The sequence below is a fragment of the Cicer arietinum genome, chromosome 8 (assembly GCF_000331145.2).
Source record: "Cicer arietinum cultivar CDC Frontier isolate Library 1 chromosome 8, Cicar.CDCFrontier_v2.0, whole genome shotgun sequence".
NCBI classification, from domain to species: Eukaryota; Viridiplantae; Streptophyta; class Magnoliopsida; order Fabales; family Fabaceae; genus Cicer; species Cicer arietinum.
This window is the reverse complement of record NC_021167.2, coordinates 7661797-7673481: the sequence shown is the minus strand read 5'-3', so window position 1 is coordinate 7673481 and position 11685 is coordinate 7661797. Positions and strand designations below refer to the sequence as shown.

The window sequence follows — 11685 nt, the reverse complement described above, 5'->3', positions numbered from 1 at the left end:
ATGTTCATTGATTTACTAGGATAAAAAGGAAAGTCATAAAGAAATGAGATAGTAGTGAGTGAAAGAGATAGTAGATATAGATTGGAGAGAGGGAGAGAGATAAATATGCATAAAGAGAGTATAGAAACATAGTGTATTTAGAAAAATCATGTATTTAAAAAACATTTTTTGAAAAAAAACATATTTTCTTGAAAATCATTTATGGTAATTTTGTAATTTAAAAAAATATCTTTTACAAAATTATATACAAACAGATTAAAAATCATTTTTATAATAATAAACAAAATGAGAGTTAAGTTTTTTTAAAATTTCTAAATTGTTTAAAATAATTTTTTTTTATTTAAGTACAAACAAACCATTCAACCCATTGTTAGTATTTTTTAAAAATATGGCACCTCCCACGATAGATAACTTTGTAAAAAAATAGTAAAATAGACTTTTAAATAGCCATTCAACTCTTTAAATAATTTAAAAAATATCAAACATACACAATTTACACGTGACATAGACATATAGTATCAAAGAATCAAACCTAACATTTTTAAAATAGATAACACATTTGTAATTTTAACATTTGTACCTTTGATATTTTTCAAATTCTTTATAGGGTTTAATGGCCATTTAAAAGTCTATTTTATTATTTTTTATAAAATTATTCACCGGACGAATTGCAAAAGAAGTTTAAGAGAGAAGAAACTTTATATTACTCATTTCATCTTTGAAGAAACTTCATATTACTCATTACATATTAGATTATTTTACCTATGACACATTAATAAATAATAAATTTATGTAATTTTAATTTTTTCTTTTATTTATTAAATAAAAATATAATTTATTTAATTATATCTAAGACTTTTTAAAAATACAAAAAAAAAATCATTAATTATATATTAATTTAAAAAAACTAAAATTATAAAACAAAAATAAAATGCTCGACCAATATCATATAGGGAGAGGCCCAAACAAATGACGATTCTTCGTTTGGGCCCAATATTTTAAGTATCCATTCACCTAAAACCCTAATCTTAGTGTCCATTTTGCGCCAGAGTTTTCTTCGGTTGTTCGTGAACCACTCTGAGGTACCTCTCGTCTCTCAATCTATCTGCTTCCAATCACGATTCTCCATCCCAGATCTTAAACATATTTCAATTTTTGTTTGTTATTTTTCAGAATAAATTTTGATATGTTTGTTTATACGACTATAGTATTAATGATTTGCTAATTATTTGTGTTATTCTGTTAGGTTTATGCTATCTTGTAATTAGTTTGATAATACTCTTTTAAATATAAACTTTTTGATTTAGTGTTTTTGTTGATATTTAAAGATAAACAATGGTGAAGCATAACAATGTTATCCCTAACGAACACTTCCGTAAGCATTGGCAAAACTATGTGAAGACATGGTTCAATCAACCAGCAAGAAAGACAAGAAGACGTTTAGGTAATTTTTGTGCATTTTCATACAATTTGAATTATCTTTGCAGTAATATATTATCTGTTTCGATCAGTCTTATGCTTTGGTTATTGAAAATAAAATTTCAGTTTGGATTAGTATTGATGGTTGCTTTGTTTCTTTATGCTTCGATAATTGAAAATAATATTTGTTTGGATTAGTTTTGATGGTGACTTGGTTTCTTTATGCATTGAAAATAAAATTTGTTTGGATTAGTTTTGATGGTTACTTTATTTCTTAACGCATTGATAATTGAAAATAATGTTTTAGTTTGGATTTTTATTGATTGTTACTTTGTTTCTTTGACATATTGGAATGTTGCATTTTTCAGCTCGTCAAAAGAAAGCTGTCAAGATTTTCCCTAGGCCTACAGCTGGACCTCTCAGGCCTATTGTTCATGGACAGACTGCGAAGTACAACATGAAAGTTAGAGATGGTAAAGGATTTTCTCTTGAAGAATTGAAGGTAAAATGGCTGGTGTTCAATTTGTTTTTCTGTTTTCATTTTGTTGCCCATAGAATGAATCGATGCGGTCATAGTCTTTCTGTTTTCTGTACTTCTGCGACACGGGTTATATAGCAATACATGTAATTATATTAGCAAAATCCCCTTATAATTTCAGTACAGAACCTATGTCAAGTGGACCACCCAGTCCATGGAGTGGTTTTGCAGTCTTACCCACATAACGGGGGGCTAGCCAATTTAACGGTGAATTTGTTTCTCAAGTCTCGTGGGCTGACCATGATTTGTATGGCATTGTGAGAACCCTGACCCTCAAGGGCTTAAGTCTGTCCCATTTTTAACTTATAATACTCATGTACCTTTAAAGTTTAAATCAATTTTAGTTGTCATAATACATTAACACTGATGATGTTGCACCATTCTCCAAGCTACCATAGGTGAACCTCCTGGGGTTACTTCTAATTTGCTTCTTGTAGACAGTGCGAGTTCTAAGGATATTCTCATCAGCAACCTTTTTTATTTTCAATTCTGTCTATTCTTTAGTTTGAAGATAATAAAAGACCTTAAAAGTTTGTGTGCATCATTTATTGTAACTTCGATGCTATGCTTTTACTTTATCCCTCTGACTGTATATTTCTTAAATTTTCATTGTAGGCTGCCGGTATTCCCAAAAAGCTTGCTCCAACTATTGGCATTGCTGTTGATCATCGCCGTAGAAACCGATCCTTAGAAAGTCTGCAAGCTAATGTGCAGAGGCTGAAAACATACAAGGCCAAGTTGGTTGTCTTTCCAAGACGTGCACACAAGGTCAAGGTAATGCAAAACTGTTAATTGTAGCTACGGCCTTTTTCTTAATTTTCTACAAGCAAAATTTTGATACCCTGATTAATGTGAAAAAGATAGAGTTTTTCATAAATCTGATCTTTCTTATGGCTCTTTTTTATTTGCAGGCTGGTGATTCTACTCCTGAGGAACTTGCAAATGCCACACAAGTCACAGGATCATACTTGCCTACTGTGAGGGAGAAGCCATCTGTAGAGCTTGTCAAGATTACAGATGAAATGAAGGCGTTTAAAGCTTATTACAAGCTTCGCCTTGAACGCACCAACAAACGCCATTATGGTGCCAGATTGAAGAAGGCTGCCGAGGCAGAAAAAGAAGACAAGAAGTGAAAACCTCGGGAAGTCTGCATTCCTAATCGATAGTTATTGCAATACAATATTTGCTTGATATTTACTTTATCAAGAACAAAATTTTATTCTTAAAAATTCCTATCGCTATTTTTATTTTGTAAACTTTGGTTATTCAATTTTGGTGGTTTAATTAGAAATCTGATCTGATTAGCATTTGTTTTATTTATCATTCTTCTCAATAAAGATGACTTTTACTTTTTTCTCTTTACACAAATGCTGGGAGGGTTGGTGATTTTTTATTTGTCTTCTCATTAGTATTAGCAAAATCTAAACATGGTTTCTTTCTTTTTTGACTTGTTTTTTTTAACTTTTGCTGTTAGACGTGATTTTGTGATATATAAAGTGAACATATACAATAAAATTTTAAAATAAATAAATTTCATGAGATATTTCATCAAAGATAAAATTTTAAAATATAGAATTTCAAATTTTATATTTTCCTAATAAAAATATTTACTTCAATTTAGAATTTAATTAGCGGAATCCAAAGGGCAAGAAAGGAATTTACATCAATTTCAGAAAAGCCATCCATTTTTTCTTGTCTTTCTTCTTCTTCCCTTAGGGCAACCCCAATATCTTTTTCCATTGTTATTGTTTATTTCAACTCCAAACCTTCCATTTCTCTTCTTTCTCCAAATCTTTTAAGAACCAAAAGATTTCCAAGACTCTTGTGAATACTCCAAATCCATGCCTCTATTTTTTTAATCCATCCAATTCGATAAAGCAAGGAAGAAAAAACAACTATGAAATATCATTCCTTATTCTATATTGTGAGTTCTTCACATTAATTTTTTTTTTTAATAATTAGAGATTTGATATAAAACTATTTTCTAGTTTTCTTTGTAAGTCCTGAACTGATTTGAGGAGAAAGGAATGAAAGAAATCAGTAGGAATCAATAAGAAAAAGAAATGATCAAGTATATAGAAATTTTTTACAAATTACATTTAAATGATGCTTTATACTGCAATCTTCGATTGTATGTTGTTTTAAAATTAATTTATGCTTTAAGACTATTTAATTAGATGAACATACCTTATTTGCAAAGTTAAAATATGTGCTTTTTTATCTTGTCTATCTTAACTAGGCTCTTAAATTTAAGTATTGTTATCTAGAGATGATGAGATATTATTTAATAATGTGAAGTTCTTGTTTTTAAATATTTAACTTAAACACCCCTTTTTTAGGTAAGGGAGATATGAATCTAAGCTTGCTTTCTTTTCATTTTGACTTCTTTTCTTTTTATTTTAACTTCTGTTATTTGACATCATTTGTCATACATTTAGTGAGTATATATTTCTTTTCACGCTGATCTTAGACTAAAGTGTAATATATAAAAATAACAAAAGCTGAAAGAAATTATATTACAATTACGGTGTTTAGAAGATAAACTTTTTTGACATAATATAAATTTTTAAGGGAATTTAAATCATATAATGTAAATTAGCTTGTTTTAATAATAAATTTGATAAATTTTCAAAATAAAAGGATTTCATGAGGTATTTTATCAAAAAGTTAAATTTAAAAAAATTTGAATATTAATTAAAAATATAAAATTTAATTTTCTTTTTACTTTATAATATGAATGATAACATTGTCCTTATACATTTTTTAATACAATTTTGATCATTTATATATCAAAATTTTCATATTGGTTTCTATAAATTTTTAAAATCGCCCTTAATGTTTTCAAATTTTCATTTTTGACATAAATATTTTATTTTCACTCAAACTTTTTAAATTTATAAAACTGCTCTAATTTTAAATAAACAATTCATTTATTCAAATAATAAAATTGATACTTCATCTAAAATAAAATATAAGTAAAGTTAATAGTTAAAATGATATATTTAATTAAAAATTTAATACATATATATTAATTTTTTAATTATAATTTTTATCTATATTCATCTCAAACAGGATAAATAAAATAAATACGATTCAAATATTTATTTTATTTGTAATTTTAAGTTACTTATAATTTTTAATCACTCATTCCAACCATATTCTTACTTGTTGGAGAAAAAATAAGGAAAAATATTTACAAAAGAGAAGGGAAAGTAAACATCATAAGTACGTCTTTATTGTAGCTTACGTTAAATTACATGTGTGGTCCCTTAACGTTTTAGTCATTTATCTTTTTTTTCCTCCCGATTTAGTCTTTTATTCCTAACAATATTAAATAAAGTATGAAAATATGAGTTTATTTGAAGATTTGCATTACAAATTTGATGAAATTTGTATTATATTGAAGAATATAATTAATTTTATGAGTTTTGATTGATTTTTTTATTAAATTTTTGTATAAAAAAGGATAACATTGTTGAAATTTTAAAACATAAAATATCAAATTGTCACTTGAAATTAAAATAAAAGACCAAATCAAAAAAAAAAAAAAAATAAAAGACTAAAACATTACCTGAAAATAAGTTAAGGGAGCACTGATATAATTTAGGCTAACTTTTATTAGCCTGCCCTATTTGATAACAGACCAACGGTGGACACCTACATGTAGAGATGTAAATGCATCTATAATTAGGGTGGACACTTGTGACCAACACTATTTTAATGAATACGTGATATAATTTAACAAAATTATTTTCACGTTAAATCTGTTGATAATATACCCTGTCTTTCTAAAATTACCTTTTAATTATTTGGATAGATAAGTTAATAGCTTTTTTCTTTTAACTAAATTTTATTTTTTTTATAATTTAAAAAATTGTCTTATAAAAAGGACCATAAAAGTTTTAGAGATATAAGTGGTAGTATTATTTGTATACAAACAATTATTTTATTATTATTTAATTAATAAACAATTACAATTAATATACTAAGAACAATTTATTTTACAAAAATTTCATTTTATTAAAGAATTATTTTTATATGGAGATATCGCAAACCCCCTAACACCCGATTAATGACTATTACTATACCTATGTATATTTTTTTACATCTTGCAACTTTAAATGATATGTAGATTACTTAATTATTACTTCTTTTTTTACGGATATTAATTAATCAATTTAAATATTTAATGTATTTTTTATTCTCATATTTATAAGTTTTTTTATTTTATTTAAACATATAAATTCTATTTAATTGTAAAATTATTTATGTCGTAAGTTGTTCTTAAAAAAAATGTGTATGATAAAAGTGGCTATGTGATGATAGAGAAAGGAGGAAATAACATAAATTCAAAAATTTATTTTTGATTTCGAATAGAAAAACTAAAATATAATATAATTATTTGTTTTATTTCATTTCATTTTTAATTAATTTAATTATTTAATTATATCTAATTATTTAATTTATTATTCTCTAAGATATTTTTTCACTTGTTACATAAACTTTTTTTTTTAACAACAACTAATGCAAATTTACATAAACAAATATTTAAACTTAATTAATTAATTCATACATACTATAAACTTATTTTACACACGTTTATTTAGTTATATCTCAAAGTGAGATTCATACAAAGTTACCGAGAACTAATGGAATTTATATATAATTTACTAATAGTACAAATTCGGATTTAAAACCAAATTATATATCAATTGTAGTTAAACTTTGCTGTAACCATACAACGTGTAGCTAGTGATATTAAATTCAAATTTTTTGCACTAAAAACTAATAAATATGTGAAAATGTTGATACATTAATGTTTTTATACAGATATTTCAATGTTGATAAAACTACTTAAATCCTAAAATTCAAAAAATGATAAAGCTTTTTTTAAAAAAAAGATACAAATAAATTATTATCTTTACAAGTTGAATGCACCCTAATGTAAAATAACTCTAAATTATTGTTTTAAAAAAAATATTATCTTATTTTATTACATCACAATATTACAAATATTTGTACATAAGTGAAGTGATATAATATAATATAATATAAAATTATCATTAAATGTTACTGTAAAACTAATTTATATTTAAAATGATTTTTTAAAGTTCTTAATTTTTGTATAATATAATTATTTTGCACTTTATCGAGAGAAAAATCAAGATTAACTGTCAAAAAATTAAGATGCAAGTTATTTTATAATATTTATTGTTTTTTCATAAAATCTAATATATAATTTAACGGCACTGAATATCGAAAGCAAATATATCATGAATTCTTTGCAACATTTCAAATGTCCTTATATATATATGATTTGAATCGTAAACTATATTTTATTAAAAGCTAAAATAAAAAAAAAAAATCTCATTTAAAAATTCAAACCATCCAATCTACCTCTACTCTAATCAACTTAAATGTGACATTTATAGGGGTCCTTGTTAGTTAGTTAGACAAACCCCTAGCTACAATAATTTAAGACTATACTTGCGTCAATTAAACGCGCCTAATTATACATGTGGGGAAATTATTCTGATCTCACGGTCCAATAATGTGTATAAGTATGCTTCGAATATAACGCTCTCAAAATAAAAACGTAACATAAGATCACAATAGTATTCTCGTTCAATCTCCCAACACAAACACACGTCATGGGTTTGCAGGTTTCTCTCCTTAATCCATCTACTATTACTTACGTTTTTTTTAAAAGCAAAAATTACTATAAAAAAATAGATTTACGTGGTCTAAATTTGGGAATTAAAAAGACCTCCCACTTATGATAAATTTTATGCATATTGTTGTTGTTGTAATTTTTCTCTTCTCATTAGACATGGAAAATGTAAAGTTAGGTGACATATGATAAATGCGATAAACACGATGTATACGTGGTCCTTTTGCTCTTTATTTAGAGAGTACATGAACGTTATCTTAAATGAAATCAATACCAATATTTATTACTGGTCTCATGCTTCCTGAACTTTCTACATGAAAAAGAAAATGAAATCAAGAGAAAAAAAAATAGACTCGTGTCTTTTTTTTTTTTTTTTTTTTTTTTTTTTTTTTCTCAATACTTTATCTCCATTATTAAAACTTCAAATGGTTCAGTTTTTGGGATAGAATAATATAAACAAAAAAGATTATTGATTGGTTTATTCAATTATTATAATCTGATTAATTTAATTTTTGTACTGTGAATTGTTTTTATATTTTTAATTACTTATAATTGTTAGACTATTAATAATAATTGATTTTTATTATACTTAATTATAATGTCATTCACATAATGAATCCTAATTTATTAATTGAATAATTTTTTTATACTAATAATATACAAATTAAAATATAATCTTCTATCACGAAAATTTAAACTCAACCAAGAAAAATTTGGTTGGTTTATTTTAATTTGGTACAATCAAAGTGATATTTTTGAAAATTTAATAAATGTATTCTAAAAAATTTAATCTTTTTATAACTTTTTCAAACATCATAAATTTTTTATACTATTCAAATACATAAACTATTATATTGTTAAAATAAATACATAAATTACAACGAAAACTTTATATATAAAAGTTATTTAGTATTTTAAATAAATTTATTTCTCGTCAAATATAATCAACTTTATAATTTACGTTTGTTAATTAAAATATAATTTAATTATTTATTAAAATAATTTTTTTCTATTTAAATTATTGCTTCCAATTCACATTTTTAACATTTTACATTAATCTTTATATTAAAAATTTGTTAAGTTTTGACATAGAAATTTTCCACTTAAATTAGTGCAATATTGCATGTTTTTATTTATTTCACACACATCATATATTAATATGTTAATTTTATTTGCTTCTTTTCTTTTCATTTTTTTAACTAATTAATAATTTTCATTATTCAAATGCACTTTTAGGCAAATATATTCCGTCTTACAAAAGAATACTTCAATAGCCTTTTTAAAATTTTGAGAAGTAATTTTGTTGTTGTAATTATTATACTTTCAACAACCTTTTTTGTTTAACTTATCAACTTTTTTTAGGAATGTTCACACAAAAATTATTGAAGTACAAAAACTCTTCAATCATTCATGAATATTAAAGTAGAGCCATTTCATATGAGATATTAAAATAAATAATTGTTTAATTTTTTTATTTTAAATTTGGTGTTTAATAATGAGTTATTGGTAATTGAATTTTAATTTTTTTATTCGTTCACTATTTTCCTCAAGTATTCTTCGTCAATTTCATTTATGAGAATAATAATAAGTGATAATATAAAAAATTATTGCACCATTAGCGCCTCCCTACATGAAAAGAAATGTACACTTTTTACGATGAACAAATATTTTACATTTTTATTATATAATCTTCTCTCGTTTTTTAATAATTATCTCATATTGCTTTTACAGTAATTTTTGAAATGCATTATCTTTTGATTTTGTTATTTTTACTATGACTATATTATCATCTATATATATTATATTTTTCTTCATATTGAAATATATCTCCTTTTTTAATTGTGTATGCTAAAAATAATATACATATTTTTATTGTGTCCTTATTTTTAATTTTCTCTTCCAATATAAATTTACCGTCACACCTAATAGAGGTTTTTAATCAATTCGGTCCTTCATCAACAATTGTTTTAATAGGTTAATTCATCAAGAATGTAACATACTCATATTGTGGTGTTGCTCTGTTGTTGTATTGCACAAGTGTCTTATGTAATGTTGTTGCCAAATATCAATTATAATTTTTTTGATATTGTATATTTACTTTTTTTGAACTAGTTTGCTAGATCGGATCCAATATATTGTATTGTTGGTGGCTTCTAGGATGAGGTATCTACTAAGTCCACCACCATGAATCATAATTATCAACCGTTAGATTAAATGAGTTTGCATATTTTATCATACACCACTACACCACATTAAAATATTGTTATTTTAAATGGAAGGACAAAGATTAGTTGGCAAAGTCAGGTTCCAACGAGTACATTGAAGATATGTCACTAGACATACAACACATGAATCCCTCATAGAATCATCCACCACCATCACATGGTTTTACATTAATAAATATGCAAGTAGTACACTTCATATATTTTTTGGAATAATTAACTTCATCAAAAATACTATTTGTGAAACTTGTTCCATAAAAATAAATAAAAAATCTTAGAAAATATATCATGAAGATAAAAATAGTTTTTTTTTTTTATAGGGGATAAAAATATTATGTTTACAATTGATGAATATAGTCGCGTTAATTAGACGCGCCTAAGTGTGTGCTGCGAATTTATTCGGACCCCACCGTCCATAATGCGCATAAATATGCTTCGATGTAACGCCCTTATCATCAAAATTAAAACATAACATTATTTTCATTCAATCTCCCAACAAAAACACACATCATGGGTTTGCAGGTTTCTCTCCTTAATCTATCTACTATTACTTATGTTTCAATTTTCAACCTTAATTTGTTTTTTCGTCATTCTTTAACTCTTACTTTCTCTTTAGTTTCTTCTACACTTATACTTATCTTTGTGTAGTTATTTCTGTGGTGATTTTTCAGATCTGTGACACTGTTAATTATTATTGTTTTTTTTTTATCTATTTCTGGTATCCTTTGATTTGTTGGAAATTTGAATTGAATTGTGAATCCTAAACTGAATCAAACTTGAATCCTAAATTTGAATAAAAATGTGCAGCTCCTTTTTTTACAAAACTAAAATAACCTAATTAGTGATGTTGTTATCTGATTGGAATTTTAGTTGGGAGCTATTAATTTCAATTGAGAATAGGGAACAATGGTTCTCCTCTTACCAGTATTTTATAGTAATTTTGATGGGGAACTTTTCAGAATTAATTAAAAATGTATGTTTTTCATCAATGTTTTCAAAACATTGAGTTTTTTGAAAACAATTTATTTTATATCAGATTCCTAAATGTACTCGTGTTTTCAATTTGATCTTCTTTTGTGATTATATGCTTGATATTGTTCTTATACAAAAAGTTATACTTAAAGCATCACACACTTGTTGGTTAATATAATGCAGGAGGATTTTGAGTTGTATGCTAGTAAAGCCAAGAATCTACCAGATACCACAACAAATGAAAACTTGCTTATCATTTATGCATTGTACAAGCAAGCCACTGTTGGACCTGTTAACATCGGTGAGTGACCTTGTATTTAAGAAATAATTTTCAAATGATATTTTCAACTTTTGAATTACGTCACATCTGCATCATAAGGCTGGGGTTTTCAGGGTCGATCCGAGTTTAAGACCATATAAGCCTTTGCTTTGGGTCCCTAGTCCTCTGCATAGCCCACTAATCTTATAGTTTTATCTCCATTGTGATATGAAGGAAAAAATATACATATGATGCCTCCTCATATAGTCATATGTTTGGTAGTTGTGAGACCTCGCCTATCTTAACATCTCAATCTCTCTTAAGGCTGGTTGAGGATTTTTTTTAAAACTCCACCCATCCTTTTGTTCTATATTCATAAGTATGATTTTAAAATGCGGTTAGCAACTTCAATTGCAGCCGCAATATAATAGTTTAGAGGGCTTGGCAACAACATCACAACCACAATTGTGGTTGCATTTTACTACAATATAAATGTTTGCAGCATAACTGAACTTGCAATTTAAAACAATGTATCAAAAGGCTTATCATTGTTCATGAATTCCTTGATTTACAGCTCGTCCTGGAATGTTCAACATGAGGGAAA

The 11685-nt window shown here is 25.6% G+C and overlaps 2 protein-coding genes across 4 annotated transcripts in view; both read left to right on the top strand.

Annotated features, from left to right (window-relative positions):
• Positions 1-949: 949 nt before the first annotated feature.
• LOC101507035 (large ribosomal subunit protein eL13z-like) lies at positions 950-3273 on the top strand. The gene is made up of 5 exons (XM_004512324.4): positions 950-1082; positions 1329-1444; positions 1788-1921; positions 2573-2731; positions 2869-3273. The coding sequence occupies exons 2-5, from the start codon at positions 1336-1338 to the stop codon at positions 3088-3090; spliced, it is 624 nt and encodes a 207-aa protein (XP_004512381.1). The 5' UTR covers positions 950-1082; positions 1329-1335; the 3' UTR covers positions 3091-3273.
• Positions 3274-7461: 4188 nt separating this feature from the next.
• LOC101506265 (acyl-CoA-binding protein) overlaps positions 7462-11685 on the top strand; it is a 4647-nt gene continuing 423 nt past the window's right edge. The window contains exons 1-3 of one of the 3 annotated variants that reach the window (XM_012719122.3): positions 7462-7620; positions 11006-11123; positions 11656-11685. The exon at positions 11656-11685 is cut by the window's right edge and continues 75 nt beyond it. In XM_012719122.3, coding sequence (XP_012574576.1) covers positions 7609-7620; positions 11006-11123; positions 11656-11685 — 160 coding nt within the window. In that variant the 5' untranslated portion in view covers positions 7462-7608. Of the gene's footprint in view, positions 7621-10217; positions 10373-11005; positions 11124-11655 lie in introns of those variants that run through there. The other 2 variants (XM_004512320.4, XM_073364389.1) reach the window with 2 other exon arrangements.

Bases quoted from the DNA above. Each gene is read 5' to 3' on its own strand.
- LOC101507035 (XM_004512324.4), top strand. From the start codon at position 1,336: ATGGTGAAGCATAACAATGTTATCCCTAACGAACACTTCCGTAAGCAT. The intron at 1,922-2,572 runs GTAAAATGGCTG...TTTTCATTGTAG, and splicing joins TTTCTCTTGAAGAATTGAAG to GCTGCCGGTATTCCCAAAAA. The intron at 2,732-2,868 runs GTAATGCAAAAC...TTTTATTTGCAG, and splicing joins GACGTGCACACAAGGTCAAG to GCTGGTGATTCTACTCCTGA.